Here is a 24,591-nt window from a genome sequence, read left to right as displayed (position 1 = left end):
AAAAAAAAAAAAAACCAAACCCAGAAGATGAGGGATCAGTTCCAAATTCATTATACAAGGCCAGCATTACTGAGATATCAAAGCCAGACAAGGACACTACAAGGAAAAAAAAAAAAAGCTATAGGCCAATATCCCTGATGAACATAGATGCAAAAATTCAAAACAAAATATTAGCAAACCAATTCAGTAGTACATTAAAAGAATCATATGCCAGGATCGAGTGGGATTTATCCCTGTGATGCAAGAATGGTTCAACATATGCAAGTGGTTAACTGTAATACACCACATTAACAAAATGAAGGCTAAAAATCATATGATCATCTCTAGATGCATAAAAAGTATTTGACAAAATTTAGCACCATTTCATGATAGAAATTCTCAATAAATTGGGCATAGAACGAATGTTCCTCAACATAATAAAGACCATACAAGTCCCCAGCTAATATCATATTCAGTGGTGAAAAGCTGAAAACTTTTGCTCTAGGTCAGGAACAAGACAAGGATGCCAACTCTTGCCACTTTTATTCACACAGTACTGGAAGTCCTAGGCAGAGCAATTAGGCAAGAAAAAGAAATAAAATATAACTAAATCAGAAACAAAGAAGTAATATTATCTCTATTTGCAGATGACGTGCTATTATAAAGAGAAAACCCTAAAGAATGCACCAAAATAACTGTAGGAGCTAATAATGGAATTCAGTAAAGACATAGCATACAAAAATCAGTACATAAAAATCAGTTATGTGTCTGTACACTAATAACAAACTATCAGAAAAAGAAATTAACAAAATAATTCCATTTAGATAGCATCAAAAAGAATAATATATTTAGGAATAAATTTAACAAAGGAGGTGAAAGACCTGTACACTGAAAACTATAGGACACTGATGGAAGAAATTGAAGATACAAATAAACAGACAGATATGCCTTAACATGGATGGGAAGAATTAATATTGTTAAAATGTCCAAATGTGATCTACTGATTTAATGCAGTCTATATCAAAATTCCAATGCCATCTTTCACAGAAATAGAACAGTCCTAGAATGTATATCAAACCATAATAGATCCTGAATAGCCAAAGCAATCTTGAGAAAGAAGAACAAAGCTAGAGGCATCACACTTCTTGATTTTAAACTATATTACAGAGCTACAGTAATCAAAACAGCATAGTACTGGCACAGAGGTAGATGGGGCAGAGTAGAGAGCCCAGAAGTAAACCCATGCATATATGTATATGTATATATATACATTCAATTAACTTATAACAAAGGAGTCAGGAATATGCAATGCAGAAAGCATAGTGTTTTTAAAAAATAGTGTTGGGAAAACTGGACAACTGCATGCAAAAGAATGAAACTGGAGCCCTACCTTATACAGTACACAAAATTCAACTCAGAATAGATTAAAAACTTGAACGTAAGATCTGAAATTATAAAACTCTTAGAAGAAAACTAAGCCCCCTGACATTGGTCTTGGCAATGATTTTTTGGATTTGACAGCAAAACAAAGAAAATGAAAGCAAAAATAAATGGGATCACTTCAACTAAAAAGCTTTTGCACAGCAAAGAAAACCATAAACAAAATGAACAGACAATCCATGGAATGGGATAGAATAGTTGCAAACATCATATCTGATATGTGGTTAACATCCAAAATACATAAGGATACAATTCAATAGCAAAAAACCCATAATACCCAATTAAAAAATGGGCAGAGAGACTGAACTGACATTTTCCAATTTAAACCTACAAATGGCCAACAGGTATGTGAAAAGGTGCTCAACATCAATAATCATCAAGAAAATGCAAATCAAAACTACAATAAGATATACATCCTAATAGGTGTGAGGTGATATAAAAAAGACAAGAGATAAATTCTGGTGAGGATGTGGGTTAAAGGGTACACATATACACTGTTGGTGGGAATGTAAAATAGTACAGCCATTATGGAAAACAGTATGGAGGTTCCTCAGGAAATTAAAGATAGAACTACTATATGATCCAGCAACTCCACTTCCAGGTCTATACACACAAAAAATGAAATCATTATCTTAAAGAGATATCTGTACTACCATGGTCATTGCAGCATTATTCACAATAACCAAGGTATGGAAACAATGTCAGCGTCTGTTGATGAATGAATGCATAAAGAAAATATATTATCTAAACACACACACACACACACACTCACCATCTGGGAAAACATGGATGAAGCTGGAGGGCATATTATGCTAGCTGAAATAAGTCATAACACAGAGACACAAATACTGCAAGATTACACTTTTATGTGGAATCTTAAAAAAATGTTGAACTCATAGAAACAGAGAGTAGAATGGTGGTTGCCAGGGGCTGGGATAAGAAGCAAATAGGGAGAAGCTGGTAAAAGGGTAAACCTTTTATATATAAGATGAACAAAGTCTGAGGATCTAATGTATAACATAGTGTCTGTAGTTGATAATACTGTACTGCATAATTGAAATCTGCTAATGGAATAGATCTTAAGTTTTCTCACAAAAAAAATCAAAGAAATATCTTAACATTGACTAGGAAAAGATTTCTTACACAGGACACAGAAATAACTCATCAAAAATAAATGGTAATTTGAATGATAATAACCTGTTCTTCAAAAGCCTTAATAAAAGAGAGAGAAGGCATATAGTGTGAGAATATATTACACCGTTATATACAACAAAGGATTCATTATGCAGAATATTAAAAAAACCTGCTAACAAATTAGTAAGAAGCAGAGGCACAATCTCATAGAAAAATAGGTAAGAGGCTTAAGTAGAACCTTCACAAAATGAGATATCCAAGTAGCCAATAAAGATATGAAAATTCATTACTAATAAGAGAAATGTTAATTAAAACCTCAATAACATAACAATCTACCGGAATGGCTAAAATTAAAGACTATAATACCAAAGTGTTGAGATGGCTGGATATGAAATCACAAGAACTCTCATTAACTGCTGGTAAAACTTTAAATTGGTGAGACCCCTTCAGGAAACTCTTGAGTATTATCTACTAGTGTATATACATACCCAATGGCCAAGCAGTTTTATTCTTAGATATATATCCATAGAACACACTCACACACAAATGTGCTAGAAAGTTCATAAATTATTACTCATAACAGTTCATATCTGGAAAATCCATATCTCCATAAACAGAATAAATTGTATGTTCATGAAGTGGAATACTATATATAACAATTAAAATGAATTACAATGACACACAAAAATAGTATGAAACTCAGAAACATAATATTGAGAGAGGCAGCCAGAAACAAAGCATACCTTGATTTCATTTATATATAAAGTTCAAAAACAGGCAGTAGTAATCTATTGTGGTAGAAATCAAGAGAATGAAAAGGAGGCAGGATGTTTCGATTTGGAGGGAAAAGAATGAGTGTTTTTGCAGTGCAGATAATATTACTGTTCATATCAGGGGTTACATAGATTTGTGTGCTTTGTGATGATTTACTGAACACAAATTTGTATTTTCTGAATGCTTTTAATTTTAATTAAAAAGTTAAAATATTGGGGCTTCCCTGGTGGCGCAGTGGTTAAGAATCCACCTGCCAGTGCAGGGGACACGGGTTCGAGCCCTGGTCTGGGAAGATCCCACATGCCGCGGAGCAACTAAGCCCGTGCGCCACAACTACTGAGCCTGCGCTCTAGAGCCCACGAGCCACAACTACTGAGGCCGCGTGCCACAACTACTGAAGCCCACGCACCTAGAGCCCGTGCTCTGCAACGAGAAGCCACCGCAATGAGAAGCCCATGCACCGCAACAAAGAGCAGCCCCTGCTCGCCACAACTAGAGAAAGCCCGTGCACAGCAACAAAGACCCAATGCAACCAAAAATAAATAATAAATAAATAAATTAATTTTTAAAAAAAGTTAAAATATTAGTATTAGGATACATACACAAGATATTATGAATAATTTTATGCTAATACATTTGGAAACTTAGGCAAATTGATAAATTTGTAGAAAAAGATAAATTACTAGACTAACAACTAAATGATCCTATATTTAAAAATGTTTAATTGTAATTAAGAACTACCTAACAAAGTAACTCCTAGCCCAGATAGCATCACCAGTAAATTCTACAAAATGTTTAAGGAAAAAATTACCCCAATATTCTACCTAGGTCTTCCAGAAGAAAATAAAGGATGGAACACTTATAAAGATAGTACAACCTTTATGTTGAAAAAGATATTATGAGAAGTGAAAATTATAGGCCAATTGCTGTTATGACTATATAAGGAAAAAATGTAAAACAAAACAAGCAGATTGAATCAAGGTGCATAGAAAAAGAATAATACATAACGATCAAATGATTATTATTTGAAGAAAAGTCTGGAGCAACATTTTAAAAAATGAACATAATTCATTAACAGAATAAAGGAGAAAAGTCATATAATCATCTCAGTAATTGTGAAACAAAAACAAAATCCAATTGAACAAAACTCAACATCCATTCATAATGAAAGATCTTAGCAGGGTAAGGATTTAAGACAACGTCCTTAATATGTTGAAACCTATAAAAAATAATCAGCAGGCATTCTTCTTAATTACAAAATGTTAAGTATTCTCTCTCAGATTGGGAACAAAACAAATGTCTTATTCAACACACACTAATGATACTAGACAGTTTAAGAAGTCAAGAAAAATAGCTATAGGATTGGAAAGGAAGAAATAAAGCTGACATTTGTAGAAAACATTATTATATATGTAGAAAGTCTAAAATAATCTGCAGATAAATTATTAGTAATAATAATTGAGGTTACCCAGGTTTCTGACCAATATAGAAAACTTAGTTTTATTTCATCAGAGCATCAATAATTATAAAATACAAATTTAAAAGATATTCTTTAAAGTATCATAAAAAATCAAGTTCCTAGGAATAAGCCTAATGAAAAATATTTACGGCACAAAAGTACAAACATTAGTGAGAGAAATTAAAGGAAAGTTACATATGTTCTTGGACTGGAAGATATAATACTTTAAAGATGTAATTCTCCTGAAACTAATCTCCAGATTAATGCCATTCCAATAAAAAATCCCAGTAAGGGGCTTCTCTGGTGGCGCAGTGGTTGAGAATCTGCCTGCCAATGCAGGGGACACGGGTTCGAGCCCTGGTCTGGGAAGATCCCACATGCCGCGGAGCAACTGGGCCCATGAGCCACAATTACTGAGCCTGCGCGTCTGGAACCTGTGCTCCGCAACAAGAGAGGCCGCGATAGTGAGAGGCCCGCGCACCGCGATGAAGAGTGGTCCCCACTTGCCACAACTAGAGAAAGCCCTTGCACAGAAACGAAGACCCAACACAGCCATAAATAAACAAACAAACAAACAAACAAATAAAGAAAGAAAGAACGTGAATTTCTTTAAAAAAAAAAGAAAATCCCAGTAAGATTTTTTTTTTGGAACTCAACAAGCTCTTTTTAAAATTTATATGGAAAGGCAAAGGGCTAAGAATAGTCAACTAGTCAATACTCTAGCTGCTCTACTGGATATCAAGATTTACTACAAGGCTTTTGTAATTAGGACAGCGGAGTATTGGCTTGATAATAAGAAACTGCACAAATATGCACAAATGGATATATAAACTATAATATCAGAAATCAAGATAATGACAGTATCTGCGGAAGAGAATACTGATTGGGAGTGAGTATAATGAGGCCTTCTGCTGGATTTCCAATGTTCTATTTCTCGATCTACATTGTGGTTTCATGGGTGTTGTGCTTTGTGATAATTCATTGAGCTGTATATTATTTTGTAGTCTTTTCTGATTATATGTTTTACTTCAGTTTAGAGAATATACAAAAATATAATATGATGAGTGTGATTTATTTCTGAAATGGGAAAATAGTATATGACAGAATCTATCAACATAATCCTTATAAATCAAAGAAGAACATATGATTATATCCGTAGGTACTAGAAAGGATTTTTAAAAAATTAATAATTTTATTTCATAAATAAAATTCATAATTTCATCTTCAGCCATAATAAGATAGGAAAAAACACTATTTAAAGATAATAAAGTATTATTTACCAAAACCAACAGCAAATATCCTAAATGGCAAAACACCAAAACTATTTAAAGTAAAACCCAGAATTTAACAGTCATATTGTTAACTACCATGCCACTTAATATTGGAAGTTCCAATAACTATATTTAGACAGATTATTAAAATGAGTACAAACATTTGGGAATTTAAAAAATTCTCTCATGTAATTGTTTATTAAGAAAAAACAAGAGATATTAGCAAAAATATTAAAATTAACAGGAGATTTTGGTAATGTAATTGGATACAAGATGAAAAACTTTACAGTGTTTCTCTAGCATTAGGAATCTATTTATACATGAATGTGGGAACATATTTATAAAAGTGGCAAAAGTGATAAAATTACTTAGGAATAAACTTAAGCACAAAACCAGTATTTATCCTGAATCACATATTTATGTGTCATATATGTATGTATATAATAAAACAATACTCAAGACAACTTCTAAACATAGAAAGGCATTCAATACTCAAAGAAAGAGAACAATTAACATTAAAAAGTATCAATTTTCTCAAAATTAAAATAGAAAATTCCTTCTCATCCTTCATGTCTTAAGTATGACCTATTCTGTAAAGGCTTCTCTGAGGACCCCAGGCAGACCTAGGCACTGTCTTCTCTGTATTTCTTCTGATTTGTACACACACCTACTTTCTTTATTGTACTTATCATATTGGGTTGTGGTTATCGGCATGATTATCTCCTTACTACACTGTAACAGCCCTGGGTAAGAACCATGGGTTTTCTTTGTTCAGTCTTTAGCACCAACCTGGCATGAATCAGGAGCTCAATAAATGTTAGTTGAAAGAATGAATTAATAGACTGCACAATTTACTCAATAGCTGTTGCTGATGTTTACCTGATTCACAGAAGTAGCCTGGTCTCTTTGATCTTTCATTCCAATCAGCATTTATCTCCTTCTACATAATCCAAACAACAAAACAAACATTCTCAAAGGATTTTTTTTTTCCAGGATCTGAACATCAACTATTATTTATATATTTAAAATACAGAGATTTAAGATTCTGAGAACTCTTAAATGTCAATTTTTTTTAGAAATGCACACATTTTTGATGATTATATTACATCTATTATTTACAGAATTCAAAAGTTCACAGTTATGTTATAGGAGGGCCACAAGACTATGCACACATAAGGTAATTTGCTAAGACTCATGGGACTCAGAATACAGTTGTACTCACATCTAATATTTATTACAGTAAAAGGATACACTATAGGATAAATAAGGGGGAAAGACATAGGAGGAGTCTGGAAAAAATCCATGCATAGTCTTCCTTATGTTCTCTCCCTCCTGTAAAAGGACACATTTGAACATGCTGTTTTCTCCAGCAATAAAAAATGCAGCAACATGTGTGCAATGTTTCAGCCTGAGAAATCCATTAGAAACTCAGCACTGAAGGTTTTTATTGAAGGCTGGTCATGAAGACATCCTCTGCCTAGTGCACATCTGAAATTCTAGCCCCCCCAAAAGGAAATAAGATGTTCAGCAAAAATCACATTGTTTGCAGAATCTACGTACATGCACCCACCCATTCAGTTAGGGAAATTTCCATATCCGTTAGGGAATGTTAGAAAAGCCAAGTTCCCAAACACTAGCCATAGGCCAATCTTGCAAGCAGGCCTCTACAAAGACAGCAGTCCCAAGCCTGCTATGTTAACTCTTTTCTGTACAATATTATTTATTGTTAAATTATCTTTGGAGTGCACTGATTAGTAAGGAAGTTAACTCAGTGGGACAAATGAATAGGTGTATTTTTTTAACAAGGCTAAAAAAAGAATAAAAGACTAAGCAGAGCTGGAAGGCAGAGAGCAGATTCTCTGAATATATGAGGATTTGGCTCTCAGAGCAGAAAATCCAGTGCGATAGACTTCTTTTTTTTCTTTTGGCTGCACCATGTGCTTTGTGGGATCTTAGCTCCTAAACCAGGGATCGAACTCAGGCCCCCAGCAGTGAAAGCGCCAAGTCCTAACCACTGGACTGCCAGGGAATTCCTGCAATAGACTTTTTTATTCCCAGATCTGAGAGCTGAACACAGGCCACCAGAAATACATTTTCTGACAGTGGTAGGCTTTGTACAACATGATGGAAACAGGATGTGATACTTATCATAATAAAATTCTCATAGTATTTATCATAATAAATTAGATATTTGTGGACATTTAATATTCATTTTAGAGAAATATGGATGGCAGATTTAAGAATACACATATTACTCAAAAAACATCAATAATAAAATTTATAGACTGTTTTCAAAGAAGTTTTTCATTTTTTTGTTGTTGTTTTGGTTTGGTTTTTAGTACATGACATAGTCTTTGACATCTGTTGGGCAATATGAGGACTTTAAATGTCAGAGTTGTTAAGAAATTTCTTTTTCATGCTTAATGTGGATATTAACATAGTAGAACACTGAAATGTAAAATACTTGTTTATAATAAAACTGTGCTACAGAGAAGCATATTATAGTAAACATACTACATTTATGAGCTACGTATAATGTAGTCTGTCAATTATTATGCATTAGAGGACACAGAAGATGCCACTTTCTACCCTAATCAAATAGAATTCATTTGGAAAGAATCTAATAAATTTCCAGTTTACTGAAAGCTCTTTCAAACCGTGTTAACTTTTTAGCACAGTTGATACAGTTAACACTGTGTTACTAATGGAATGGAAGATGTGGTTTTGACTCCTATAATAGCAAGCTGGCAATGCACAGAGAAAAATATCTATATATCTATGTTATATTCAGAAGCCGCACCCTGAATTTTTGCTGGTAACTTTTCAACAGCAAGTAACTGTTCACTGGTCAAAAGGAAATGGGGAGAGACGGTATGTCTGTCTCTGAACAATCCATCAGTACTAGTCAAAGCCCAATCAGAGAAGCCTAATTTGATACTTCCTCTTAAGTCTGCATGTATGTACTGTAAACAACATGTTGTAGCTTATATTTGGGAAGACTATCCAAGAGCTATTAAAATTTTATTATGGTATGATTAATTTCAGGGACTGAAGTTGTTCTGTATTGTCATTTCATGAGTGAATTTTTTATACCAATGATGATCATATGATTGTACTTCATTTATTGTTTGCATTTGGGGCAAAAGAAATATATACCTCATCCTTTGAAGGACCCACATAAGACTGTGAAGATCTGGGAAAATTTCTTGTAGCTGAATTCTGAGCTGAAATCATTGAATCTTGAGCTGAGACATGTATCTCTCCTGGAGAAAGATGAGATACTTTTACATATGAAAAGATAATATTGCTGGAACAAGGGTGAATGTTAATGAATAGAACTGATCCAATGTTCTCCCTGCTGAGCTGCCACAATCACTGGAATACACCAATCAGGGATTTACCTGAGTTAAGGAAGTATCTCTAAGAATAACATGACCTTTTTTGATGTTTAGTGCCTACAAATTTCCAGTGGTTCACCATTGCCCTCAGGAACAAGTCTGAGATTCTTAACCTCTGATCCTAATTTATTTAATATTATGCCAGCTTAATCCCTATAACTAACCACAAACCACTGGCAGATTTAACTGTTTGCATTTCACTCAGTCTGTGACGGAAAACCATTCACAACTTGAATAGGGGAATAACCAAAACTGTGTTTTAGGAAGATTGCTTTACACCAAAATGTAGGGTGGATTAAAAAGAGGAAGAAGAGGTTGGAGGAAGGTTACTGAAATAGTCAAGGATGGAGGAAAGGCAGCAGTTGTGGGAATGCAAAAGAGAGGGAAAGAGGAATGAAGGAGGCAGATTAGACAGAGAGTGGCAACTTTGGGATACAAAATTCAAGAAAGAGGAAGAGTCAAAGATAAGTCAAGTTTTGTGCCTGGGTAAAAACAGAAGGATCAAGAAGTTGAAAATTTTGATTTTTGTATTGAATTTGAGGTGGTCATTGGCCACTGGATGGAGGTGTTTAGTATTTTCTATGTGTGTATATAGGTTTTGCATGAGAGTGTTTTTAGTGACTTCCAAAAATCTAACAAGGTGCAGAAAAACTTAGCTATTGTATATTCCACTCAAGGGGAGATGGGAAATAGGATGTACTGTCTGTGGGGAATAGATGGCAGTGCAGTATGAGGACCTTCCTGGGGATATTTCTCTGTATTATAAGCTACTGAACCATAGTATGTCAGTACCTTACTCTACCTATCACTATAAACAGCTACAGCAGAGACTCTAACTTTTCCACACTTTGCAAATTTCAAAAGTCATACTTATCAAGCAATCATTCAAACATATAGGCTAATTATAACATCAAAATTCATAAACAGTTTTATACCATGCTTTATTTTCCAAAATAACCATGGTTTTTATAATCAGGTATAACAAGTAACTTGAGAAACCATATGGTGAAACCATAATTAGGTACTTAACAAACAACAGAACAATTATGAATGTTTTTTATTTTCTTACCTCTATTATCAAAAATACTTGATTTTTTATTTGTCTCTCCATCTTTCTATATGGTACAACATTAAAGATAAGAACATTCATTAGTAACTTCACTTCTGAAAGAGATTTTAGCTTCTACCAATCAACCAAATTAGTACAGATTTTCTTCCCTTTTATCTTCTAACTCTCTCATGAAAATCGTCTCAGGGACAATACTTATTACCAACCTCCTAGGACACCTTCCACAGGGATCTCAAATTTCACTGGTTCAAAATTGAGTTTAATATGCAGCCACGTACAAACTTTACCCTCTTCTAGTACTCCATATTTTGTTTAAAGACATGGTAATCTATTTAGTGGTTGGTTCTAAAACATTTAGTCATTAAGTCTGTTTCAGGGAAATACAATCCAACCTATTCTAATCCAATCTAATGCTTTAAAAACACATTGCTTAGAATCAAAATAAAATTTATCATCCCAGACTCTCAATTCACTGTAATAACATTTTTGTATCTGTCTGCCCCATTAGACAATGAGTCCTCAAGGGGAAAGATTATGTCTTATTCTTCTTTGTATCCTATGTGACCAATTTATTCATTTTCCCTTCCTTCAGGAAAAAGTCACAGGGCTTTGGCCAACAGTAGATGCTCAATAAATATTAGATATTGCAATTGCTAAATGTTTGTTTCGATTAGTTTCTGCTAATGAGAGTGAGTTTAGCACAAAGGTAATTCAACACATCTAGGGAAAGGGATCAGTTCTCATGAATAGATCCTAATATCCCTAACCAATCCGTAACACGCTAGAGAGGGAGATGGTTCACAGAAGTAAAAGTTAACTAGATAAATTAATAATCACATACAGAAGCTTGAGACATAATTTCATACCTTTTGTTCAATATCATTATCTTGTACATCTGGCTGACAAACAACAGAAGGTACTGATTTTTTGGCAACATTCTTTGAACTACTTAGAGACCGATGAATGGTGTTTACAAAGGGTCCTAAAAGTAAATGAAAGAAACAGTATATTTTTTAAAAGAACTCACTTAAGTATAATTTAATGGTTTAATTATAATTGTTTGGTTTAATTATAGTGGTTTAATTATAATTTAATTATAACTTAATTATTTAAATTGAATGGTTTCCTCAATTTAAAAATACATCTATAACTGTGAAGCCATCACTGCAACCAAAATAAAATTTCTAATACCCCTGAAAGTTTTCTCATCCACCTTTGTAATCCATTTATCTCTTTCTTCCCATCCTCAGACAACACTGCTCTGTACCTCTTACACAAGATTAATCTGGATTTTCTAGAATTTTATATCAATGGGATCATATAGTATGTGATATACAGTATTTTTTGCCTGGCTTCTTTCGCTCAGTATAGTATGTTTTAATAATTCATTCCTTTTTTTTAAAATTTCTGAGAAGTATTCCATTGTATGGATATGCTACCATTCTTTATCTATTCACCTGTTGTTTGGGTTGTTTCCAGTTTTGGCAACTTACAAATATTTATGAACTTACCTGCACAAGTTTTTGTGTGGGCATACTTTTTCATTTCTATTGGGTAAATACCTAGTAGTAGAATGGCTGGGTCATATGGTAGGTATATGTCTAACTTTTAAGAAATGCCAAACTGTTTTCCCAAGTGGTTGTACCATTTCATACCATTCAGCAGTGTGTCAGAGTTTTAATTCTCCCACATCCTTGTCAACACTTAGTAAGCAGAAGAAAGGAAATAAGTACAGATCAAAGTGAAAAAGAAATAGAAAAACAAGAGGGAAAATAAACTAACAGTTGACTCCTTGAGAAGTTCAATAAAACTGATAAAGCCAGATTGATCAGGAAAAAGAGAAAACACAAATTTCCATCATCAGGGAAATCAGAGATAACAGCATAACAGTCTATAGATAATACTAAAAATAATAGATTATGCAAATGTATAGCAATAAATTAAACTTATATGAAAGGGACAGATTTTCCTCAAAAACAATCAGATCTCACTCATGAATAAATAGAAAATATGAAGAACCTCATATCTATTAAAGAAATGGAATATATAGTTAAAAACATTTCTACAAAGAAAACTCCAGGCTCAAAAGACTTTACTTCTGAATTACACAAAATACCAAAGGAAGAATTTACACTAATTCTACACAAGTTCATCCAGAAAATTGAAGAGGAGTCAACTTCTCTCCCAACTCATACTTTGAGACCAGAATCACTCAGATATAAAAATCACTACAAGACATTACAAGAAAAGAAAAACTCAGTCAATATCTTCCTATGAATAAAGATGCAAAATCTATAAATAAATTGAATCTAACAATGTACAATAAAAGATAATACATAATGAATAAGTGAGGCTTATTCCAGGAATGCAGGGTTAGTTTATCATTCAAAAATAAGCCAAAGTAACTTACCACAGTAAGAGAAAAGAGGAGGAAATGTAGACGATTATCTCAAAGATGAAAGGAAAAACATGATAAAATTCAACACCCATTCATGATGAAACTTCTTAGTGAATGAGGAGTATGAGGGTATGTCCTTCCTTTGATAAAAGCTATCTTCAAATCTCCAGAACTATATTCTAATTTATATTGATCACTTAGCCTTATATTTTAGAACAAGATCAGGATGTACACGATCACCATTTTGTTCAGCACTGTTCTGGAGGTCCTGGCCAGCAAGAAAAAGAAATGAAAGGTGAACCCAAATAAAGTCCCAGCTGACTATGTTGTAGAAATTGGAGAGCTGAAAAGATACATACATGCCAATGTTCACAGCACTGCTATTTACAATAGTCAAGACATGGAAATAACCCAAGTGCCCATCAACAAATGATTGGCTTAAGATGTGATGTATCATGTATGTGTATACACACACACAGAGAATATTATGTGACCATAAAAAATAATGAAATATTGCTGTTTGCAGTAACATGGATGGGCCTAGAGAATATTATGCTTAGTGTGTTAAGTCAGACACAGAAAGACAAATACTATATGATATCACTTATATGTGGAATCTAAAAAATAATACAAATGAATCTATACAAAACAGAAACGGACTCACAGACTTAGAAAACAAACTTAATGATTACCAAAGGGGAGAGGGAATAAGGAAGGGACAAATTAGTATGGGATTAATGGATACAAACTATATTCATAAAATAGATAAGCAACAAGGATTTACTGTATAGCACAGGGAATTATACTCAATATCTTGTAATAACCTATAATGGAATATAATCTGCCAAAAATATCATTTGCCCTGAATCATTATGCTGTACACCTGAAACTAATGTAATATTGTAAATCTACTATACTTCAATAAAAAAAATAAAATTTCTATGGAAATGCAAAGGCCCTAGAACAACCAAGTCAACTTAGAAAAACAAATGTTGGAGAACTCAAACTGCCAAATTTCAAGACTTATTATAAAGCTACAGTAATTAAGAGAATGCTATTGAATATACTCACATAAGGACAAATAGACCAATAAAAGAAAAGAGCATGTCCAGAAATAGGTCCAACTATATATGATTACTTCATCTTCTCAAAGATACCAATGAAACTCATTGGTGTTGAAACAACTGAATGTGTACAAGATAAGCTTGGATAGTCCAGTCTTCTCAGATAGCAAGGAAGCTAACAAAAATCACTAGGGTTGTGTCAAAAAGGACTCGAGAGTTATCTTGAAGGGGCTCTCACTGGCCAGAGCTGTCACAGTTTCAACATTAGTAAGCACAGTAATAGCAATTTTTAAGCGCATAAAATTTATATAAATCTGTGAATTCATAATGAAACAAAACTAATTGCTCACTGTTAGAAGATGCTACTGAAACAATTCATTATTTTGAAAACTAATAAATGATGGTAAAATATTAAGCATCAGCCTGCTTTTCTCAAGTATCCTGTATCACAATGTAACCAAACAGTAGTTGGGGGAAAGTTTCTTTTTATTAGAAATTTTCTAGCTAGTTTACGAAGAAGGAAAAATATCCCAATTTTGTAACCCATAATTAATTTGTGGATCAAGGCCTTGAACATAAATGGCTGCTAATATCACAAAGAGAAAGACAATGCAATATTATGAGTCTCCTGATGGAAATATACACCATCATGTATGCATCAGTCTTGCTAAAGAAACTGAACCTGAAAGTGCACAGATTTAACTAATACTTTACAGGAAATACAGAAGAAATAACATATACCATATAGATGCAATCAGCAAAAATTCAGTCACTGAGGAGCTCAACAAGACAAGCAACTCAATTTCTTCAACAAATAAACTAATTTTAAAGAGGAGGAGGGAGGGAAGGAGAGGAATATATGGAAGGAGAACCTATAGATTAAAAGACTCAAAAGACATACAAACTATCGCAGTATGTGTCAATGTAGATTCAAAGTAACGTCAAAATATTTTTGTGACATTTATGAGATTACTGGAAAGCTGAATTGTGATTAGATATTTGATTACATTAAGGAAATATTATTTGTGCAATGTGATCATGGTATTGTGCTTACGCATTAAAAAAATAATCCTTATCTTTTAGGTACATATTGATATGTTGATGGATGAAATAATATGTGTGGGATGTGCTTTAAAACAATATGGCAGCAGGGAGAAGTTGAGGGCATAGACAAAACAAAACTGTCCATGAGTTGTTGAAGTTGAAAGATAGGCACATAAGGATTCTGTTGGTTTTTGCTTATGTTTGAAATGTTTAATAAGGCTAAAAAAGTCATTAACAAAATTATGGAAATATGTGCCACAAATAAGACAAAAGATTAATGTCTTTGCCATATCAAAGAGAACTCATAGAAATGAACCTCAAATAAAAAGTAACAAAATATACAAACTATAAGGAAAAATGTAAAATTTTATTATACTGAACTAAGAACTTCTGTACATCAAAAGATAAAAAGAGAATAGAAACAAATTACAAATTGGAAGAAGATATTGCTATACCATATATATGTATATAATAGAGTGTGTAACCAAAAAAATCTTTCAAATCTGTAAGAGAAAGAAAAATAACCCAATAGGAAAATGGACAAGAGATTTGAAAAAATAATTTCTCAGAAGAGGGAACATGACCCAGAAATCCCATATCGAGGCATATAACCCCTAGAGAATCACCTGTCCATGAATACCAGGAGATATATATGTATAGAATGTTTGGTGACATATTGTTCAAATAACAGATACTTCCCAAAAGAAAAACATATTAAATTGTGGTATATTTACACAATGGGATATTCACACAATGGGATAGGATTAGTACTGAAAGGAAGTAAAATGTCAGATAATACATAGGTAAAACTTTTGAAATATAATGCTGAGTATAAAAAGCAAGTCACAAAACACTGTATACAATATCATATCAATTATATTAAAATACCTTAATAATGGTATCTATATCCATCAGAACCATGGAGAACAACAGTTTTAAAGTTTTGGGGAAAAAAAAAAAAAGCCTGACAATTTATAATTCGATATCAAGGGTAAATAGTATCATTCAGGAATGAAGGTAAAATAAAAATACTCTCAGGTGAAGGAAAACTAAGATAATTCAGTGCCAGATAATTTGTTCTAAAAGAGATGCTAAGGGAAGTTCTACAGACTGAAGGAAAATGATACCAGAAAGAAACGTGGGACCAGAAACATCAGGAATTAACGGGCGACCAAAATGTTAATTATTTGAGTAAATATGATAGGCTGTTCTTCCCCTATTTAGTCATTTAAATGATGATTACTCTGAGTGGCTGTTTGGTATATGTAGATGTAATACATAAGATAATTATAACAAAGGGGAGAGGAGTAAGGTGACATACATAGTGGTAAGGTTTCCAAATTCTACATAAAGAGGTAGAATATCTAGTTAGGGTTGACTGTGATAAGCTAAGTAAGTACACTGTTACTTAGAACAACCACTAAAAAATCTGTATAAAGAGACATAGTAAAAACAATAGCCATGGACAATTGGAAATCAAACTTTAAAAATACCATATACAACAGTACCAAAAATGAAGCACTTATGTATACATATAACACAACATATACAAGATTTCTATGCTGAAAACTACAAAACACTTATGAAAGAAATCAAGGACGACCTAAACATCCTTGATTGGAAGGACCCTGTGAAGATTTCTTTCCCCCTTAAATCGATCTATACATTGATTTAATATACTTTATTCAAAAATCCTGGCATAATTTTTACAGTAAAGCTGAGTATAAAATTTATACTCAGGTAAATGAATTAAAATATCTATAAAAATTTTGAAGAAAAATAAAGTTGCTGGAATTATACTACATTTTAATAACAAGCTACAGTAATCAAAGACAGTGCAATGTGGGCAAAGGGGGAGACACACTGATCAATCAGAAACAGAAAAAGAAAATTAAAAGGCAAGTTACAGACTGAGAGAAAATATTTGCAAGTCACACACCTGAAAAATACTTATATTCAGAATATACAAATAACTCCCAAAACTCAACAGAGCAAAAAGCTTCAACAGATACTTCACCAGGCAGGATTTACAAAAGGCAAACAGCATATGAAAAGATATTCATCATCATTAGCCATCAGGCAAATACAAATTAAAACCACAATGAGATACCATTACATCTATTAGAATGACTAAAATAAAAACTACTGATAATACCAACAGTTACAAGGATGCATAGCAAATAGGGAATGCAAAATGCTATAGCCACTCTGGAAAACAGTTGGGCAATTCTTTATAAACTTAAACATATACAACAATTCCTTGTTCACACAAAAAGCTTAATGTATACTTCTGATCTTTCTATTCATAATCACCAAAATCTGGAAACAACCAAATTTCCTTCAACTGATGTATGCATAAATAAACCTGGTACATACACACAATGGACTACTACTCAGCAATAAAAAGGAGTCAACTATTGACAAATGAAATAATTTGAAAGAATTTCAAAGGTATGCTGAGTGAAAGGAGCAATTATCAAAAGGTCAAATACCATATGATTCCATTTACAAGGCATTTTCCAAAGGAAAAAGAACTATAGTGATGGAGAACATATCAGTGGTTGCCTGGGCTTATTAGTGGGAGGGAAGATGGTGTGACTGCAAAAGGACATTTTTGGGATGTTGTAAATGTTCTCACGTGATTGTGGTAGAGGTCATACAAATTCATAGGTGTGTTAAAATTCATGCAATTATATAAAAAATTCCATTTTGCTTTAGGGTAATTTAAAAACCAAAATAAGTTACCCCAGGATCTTTTTATGGGAATGAAAAAATACAGAGACAAGATCAGAAGCAGACACTATAGAGAATTCTGGCCTCTGAACTCTGTTTGGATAGTTGCCAATTACGAAACGTGGGGGCAAACTGCCCATAAGAGTGTAAAGGTTGTGACACTGTATGGAGTTCATACTCAGTTCAGTGATGAGACGGAAACTAAGGAGGTTTGATTATGGTGAATGGGAAAGAGGGGCACTTTTAATATATAATGAATTGTGATATCACTACTGTACATTTCTAAAATTCACACAAAACAAGAATGATTCACTTGCCAATCTCTTAGAGGGTAGAAATAGATCCTGTCCCCCCCAGATATGTATTAATATAGTTTTAGAATTCATCTTTGTCTCCCAACTATGCTTAATTAAATTTATAGTTTTGATACCTGGACAACTGTCACAGATAGACTGGTACCTTAGTGAGGCTGAAAATCATATTTTCCATCTATCATCCTTTCCTCCAATAACACTGAGATTATTTTGACATTAGTAAGACCAGTCTGGCCTGCATTCAACACTAGACTTTTAGAAGATCATTCTGCATGAGATAACTGCTTTAGAGACTGAGAATTTAGTTTTATTGTCTGCATTTAGTAGATATGTGGCTGGTGTTGTCATAATTGTATGTGTTGTAAGTAACTCTTTGATATTTTATAAAAAAAATCTTTGGACTTTAAAAATGGGACCAAAAAATCTTTGGACTTTAAAAATCTTTCTTTGGTCTTTAAAGCTTAGAGCTGAATTAAGTAAACCTCAGTAGTCCTGAGTGGAAGACAGCCTCAGCTAAGGCAACCCTGTCTTATCCCAGAGACTTTATGAGACTAATCAAATTACACACTCAGGGAAGAAAAGATTTTAAACTTTTTCTTTAGAATTTAACTGATAAAGACAAAGGGATTTAATTTTTATACTTTAATTTTTCCCTGGAAATTTAATATGGGAGAAGAATTCATATTGCTTAATTTTTAACAGTCTTATACTTTTGATAGTATATTATTTGGAGGATATTTATGCTGTTGTTTGGGTTCCTGGTCTAATCCAATGAGCTCTAATGGACAACATGAAGTAACATAGAATGATATAAATAAAGAAAGTGATATTTCACTGGGGTCCATAGTGGGTTGAGTGAATGTACATAAACTTAATTTCTGACTCACTTCAGAGTTTTTTTCTTTTTGTTAACATCTTTATTGGAGTATAATTGCTTTACATTGTTGTGTTAGTTGCTGCTGTATAACAAAGTGAGTCAGCTATACGTATACATATATCCCCATATCCCCTCCCTCTTGCGTTTCAGAGTTTTTAAAAATCATTTTGAGCAATATAAAAATTATCTTGCAATTTGTTACGTTCATGTATTTTTCATTCAGCAGCAATAGACCATTTAATTTGTCTAAAATGATGATAAGTTCAGAACACTAAATCTGTAACTTGAGATGAAATTCTGAAAGCAATAGAGGTTATATCATTGTTTGTAAGCATCACTCTAAATCTGTCATTTGACAACAAAGAACAGAGGAATTATCTGAATTTAAGCAAAAAAGGCCATCCAAATTCAGTCTTTCCCAAAAATACTATTTAATATTTCTTATCACAATATTAAATTACCATATGCTCCTTTATTTGCTTTCTGGTCACCAACAGGATAAACTATCTTTATGTCATCATTACTCTTCTTTTTCTTCTTTGGAGAATAAGCTTAAAGAAATGCAACAAAACACTTATTTTTAATAATGATGATGACAGAATTACCCAAGACAGGCTCTCTTTTCATGCCCAATAGGAAGTGAGCCTATATGCTAATTTCTATTTAGGATTGTGGGAAGGTACTGGAGAAGATGGAGGAATGCGAAAAACGATTACTCTTCAAATATTATCCCTTCAAGTTAAAAGATAGAAGGACAGAATTTTCCTCTGACAGAGAGAAAAGCTATACCTGGCTCAACTGTAACACGCCATTTCGTCTTTGTAGGGATGGATACCAATATAGCTACTGGCTGGAGACCCACCAGCCCACAGTGACAATTGCAACTCTTGAATGTACCTCACAGACTAGCATAAGCAACCATATACATATTCCTCCTTTGTGATAAAGGAAATTATAGTTCCTGTTTCTAACCATTTAGGAGGGCAAAGGATCCTCACAGCATGTGCGCTCAATGGGTTTTCATTAAGGCTGTCAAATGTGAGAGTGATCTGTCTTCTCATTGGAGCAGTTTCACCCAATATTCCTGTCCTCTCTTCCTCTCTCTGTCCCTCTGGAAGCTGTCTACTTGGTGGAAGATGACAACATTATTATAGAGGAATAATTCAATTTCATTTGTCACCTTGATAAAATAAATTAATTTATATCCCACTTCTTCAAAAAAAGGGATTTGAGGCAACAAGTGTTTAAAAATGTCTTCTTGAAACTCTTTTCCTATTAAATGAGAACGTTAACGGTTGTTGATGCAGGGATGTATATAGTTTCTAAAGTGATTTCTTTTTTGAAGAAAAAAGAAATTGAAATGAAAATGAAATGAAATTGCTATCATTATCTCAATGAGCTGAAGAGACTGAATTAGTCCATTCAGTAAGCATGCATGTATACAAACACACACAAAGATATACATATATACATACGATACTAGGTGCTCTGTGAAACAGAAAGGTGGGAGTTACAATATAATAGGTAATTAAGACGGTGGGAAGTATGGAATACATGTATTAAGAATAATACAAAGTGCTAAAAGTGATTCGAAGGACAGGTATCTTCCAATTACAGTTATCAAGAAAGACTTTTTGTAGTGTCCCTTACAGTGGAGCTTAAAGAATTGTAGGAGTTAAAGAGATGGACAGTAAGCATGTCATTCCAGGCTAGAAACTTGGATAAAGAGAGGCCCAGAAGTATAAAAGTTCACTTGTGTTTTAGGAACGGTCAGCAGTCTCGTTTGATTAGACAATGAAATTAATTGAATGCTTACTATGGGCTAGAACTTTTGGGCTCTTTATGGGATTTAGGAGTATTTTCTTCTCAGATGATGCAACTGTGATTCAAAGAGGTTAAATAATTTGTTCAAGGTATTTACATGGCTAGACAATGGTAAAGCAGGACTTCGACTTCAGCAGTTTGGCTTTACAGCCTAAGCATATCACCCCTAGATCAGATCTGCCTTCTTCAAGGAGGTAATGTGAAATAAAGTTAGGTTTGGGTTTGACCCTAGATGGTGATGAATGGTTGTCTTAGAAGTTTGAGCTTCACTTAAGACGTAATGGGCATCTTTAAGTTTTGAGGCCAGGAGAAAGAACTAGCAGAACAGAGTTTTATGTGTAATTATGTAGCAGTGTAAAAAATGGATCTGAGGTAGGTAAAAATAAGAGCCAATGGAGACTAGTTAGTAATCTACTTAAGGGACAAAGGGAGGCTCTCACATAGAAACAGGATTGATGGGACAGAGATAGGATTGATGGGATGCTATGATGATAACTCATGGAAGATTATTATCTTCTTTCCTGATACATTTAGTCACAGATAATTAAAACAAGTCTACATTTTTGTATTCTGGCCATGAAATTTTAATATCATTAATTAATTTAATAAATCCTACTATAGTCTTAAAATGTTAAAAATAAAAGGAAGCTGGTAGATATTGGGCATAACAAAGTAATGACTTGATGTTCTTCCTTTAAACTTTCATTTCTTCCCTTTTTTCCTTTCTTTGTTCCTTTCTATCTTTCTCTACCTCCTCCTTCCCTTCTTCCCTGTGTTCTTTTCTGGTACTGTCTATCCTTTATGGCTGGCAAAATAGTAGAACACCATGTTGGTATGTGATAGCAATTATCTTACAAATTTTTAAGGTTTCAGTAGCAAAAAATACATTAAGTATAGGGAAGTTGGTTAGAACTGCAATATAGGCAAGCCTGTCTGCTGAACCACTTGATAAGGTTATTTTAATTTTTACATGTATGTCTACTTTTCAACTTGAACTATTGATAGGGAAATGCCTAGAACCCTTCCCTGGCACAAAGCAGGTAGCAAGCGTGAGCAAACAGAGTTTTGTAAAAGGATCTTTTACATAAATACACAGACAAGCACTTTCTACATAGCTACATCAGCCCTTAATGTTCTCACATTCATAATGTGGTCCATCTTGTTCTCTGTAATCAATTGTATTTTTCCTCATATCTTCTCTTTTAATGCCACTTTCTTGCATTTTTTGTAAATGATAAGCCATTTTTTTCTCTAGAAGGGCTTGTTTCTAAAATATTAAAGAAGTATATTGGTTAACATCAACTTGCTGTTTAGAAATACAAATAAATATTTAAAATGTGATAGTATGTTGGAAATGAGCTTGTGACTTGTAAGGTTATTCTGAGTACAAACTTGGGAGGGTAGTAAGGGGTAAGTTTCCACACATGGTCAAACATGAAGAATATATTTAACCCTTAGATGCAATTTATCTCACTGCACACCTTCAGGGTGTCTAGTTTCAGATCAGATAGCATCTCAATGCATTGCTCTCCTGGTGAGTTCAGGCAATTTCAAATCATCTTCAGTTGGAGGATTCCTTAACCAAGAGTCACTCAGGCCTAACATAGGTAAACATAATATCATACATGAAATTTGACTTCTCTCTGTAAATCTCTGGACTAATACTGACACTGGATGTGCCAGAAAAGAGATAGCTGCACAGAGGAAAACACCCAGAAATCCTCAGAGAATTTCCTAAGGTAGTCAGCAATGGAATGGATCACTATGTGTATGTGAGGAAACTATCCAAGACCAAAGACAGGATCATCTCAAAGGATTAAGAAAACAGTACTTGGCACCTACCTATGATGCCTATTCTCACCAGCCACCCCAGAAGAATTTTGTAAGTCATAGGGCACTGGGTAGAGTACTAAAATATCTTGCCTCAGTAGTGGGGAATAACTAGTCCCAGATTAAACATGGCTCTGGCCCCATCTAACAACTATTAAAAAGCAAGACCTATAAAAATCAAACCATTTCCAAATAAACTACCTATCTACATTCAAGAAAAAAAGCTAAGGAGTATTTATAAAAAGCTGAAAATATTCAGCACACACAATATAAAATTCACGATATCTGGCATCTGATCAAAGAATACCAAGCATATAAAGAAGCACAGAAATATGACCCATAAAGTGAGTAATCAATCAAAAATGATCCAGAAATGATACAGATGTTAGAATTAAAGATAACATTAAAATAGATAAACTAAAAATAGAGTTATCATATGATGCTACAATCCTACTTCTGGGCATATATCTGGAGAAAACTCTAATTTGAAAAGATACATGCACCCCAATGTTCACTGCAGCACTATTTACAACAGTCAGGACATGGAAGCAACCTAAATGTCCATCAACATAGGAATGGATAAAGAAGATGTGGTATATATATATATATATGTATATATATATATGTATATATATATATATATATATATACATATATATATATACACAATGGAATATTACTCAGCCATGAAAAAGAATTACATAATGCCATTTGCAGCAACATGGATGGACCTAGAGATCATCACATAAGTGAAGTAAGTCAGAGAAAGACAAATGTATCACTTATATGTGGAATCTAAAAAAATGATACAAATGAACTTATTTACAAAGCAGCAATAGACTCAACAGACATAGAAAACAAACTTATGGTTACCAAAGGGGATAGCAGGGAGTGGGTGGAGAGATAAATTAGGAGTTTGGGATTAACATATACACACTACTATATATAAAATTAGGTAAACAACAAGGACCTGCTGTATAGCACAGGGAACTATATGCAGTATCTTGTAATAACCTATAATGGAAAAGAATCAGAAAAAGCATCTATCTATATATACCTATATATGTACAACTGAATCACTGTTGCACACTTGAACCTAACACGACTTGTAAATTAACTATACTTGAATTAAAAAAAAAACAGACAACATAACTACATTCCATATATTTACAAGGTAAACAAGAGACATGGAAGATATAAAAAGGGCCCAAATCAATTTTTTTTTTTAATGTGTGAGATGAGTAATGCAATGGATGCATTAATGGCAGAGTAGATATTGCAGGGACAGAGATTAATTAATACGTGTTCAGAAAAAGAAACCATCTAAAATGAAACACTGAGAGAAAAAAAAAATTACAAAATGAGAGGCTGTGGCCAAGATGGCAGAGTAGGAAGACCCTGAGCTCACCTCCTTCCATGGGCACACCGAAATTAAAACTATCTGCAGAGCAACTGTGAGAATGACATGAAGACTAGCAGAAAAGATTTTCCACAACTAAAGATATAAATAAGTAACCACAATGAGATGGGTAGGAGAGGAAGAGATGAGGTATAGTCAAGAGCCACACCTTGGGGTAGGTGACCCACAAGAGGATAATCACAATTGCAGAGGTTCTTCCCAAGGAGAAAGAGGTCCAAGCTCAATATCAGGCTCCCCAGCCATGGGGTCCTGCACCAAGAAGACGAACCTCAAGAACATCTGGCTCTGAAGGTCAGCAGGGCTTGTGTATGGGAGAACCAGAGGGCTGCAGGAAATAGTGACTCTGTTCTTAAAGGGCACATGTAAATCTCACATGTTCTAAGTCCCAGCACAGAGGCAGTAAGTTGAAAGAAGCCTGGGTCAGACCAACTTGTTCATCTTGGAGAGACTCCTGGAGAGATAGGAGGCAGCTGGCATTTCCTCTGGGGATGGAGATGCTGGTGGTAGCCATTTTGGGAGGCTTGTTCTACTATGAAGACACCAGTGCTGGCAAGTGCCATTTT

General features: G+C 33.7%; 1 protein-coding gene across 1 annotated transcript in view; it reads right to left on the bottom strand.

Moving 5' to 3' along the window:
• Positions 1 to 24,591, bottom strand: part of FSIP2 (fibrous sheath interacting protein 2) — a 121,612-nt gene that overhangs the window by 79,369 nt on the left and 17,652 nt on the right. The window contains exons 8-13 of the mRNA XM_061203006.1: positions 21,919 to 22,045; positions 19,416 to 19,505; positions 11,391 to 11,506; positions 10,525 to 10,570; positions 9,214 to 9,320; positions 6,937 to 6,997 (exon numbers count right to left, since the gene is read on the bottom strand). Of these exons, the coding sequence (XP_061058989.1) occupies positions 6,937 to 6,997; positions 9,214 to 9,320; positions 10,525 to 10,570; positions 11,391 to 11,506; positions 19,416 to 19,505; positions 21,919 to 22,045 (547 nt within the window). The remainder of the gene's footprint in view (positions 1 to 6,936; positions 6,998 to 9,213; positions 9,321 to 10,524; positions 10,571 to 11,390; positions 11,507 to 19,415; positions 19,506 to 21,918; positions 22,046 to 24,591) is intronic.

This window comes from Eubalaena glacialis, chromosome 1, assembly GCF_028564815.1.
Source record: "Eubalaena glacialis isolate mEubGla1 chromosome 1, mEubGla1.1.hap2.+ XY, whole genome shotgun sequence".
Taxonomy (NCBI): Eukaryota; Metazoa; Chordata; class Mammalia; order Artiodactyla; family Balaenidae; genus Eubalaena; species Eubalaena glacialis.
This window is presented reverse-complemented; position numbering and strand designations above follow the sequence as displayed.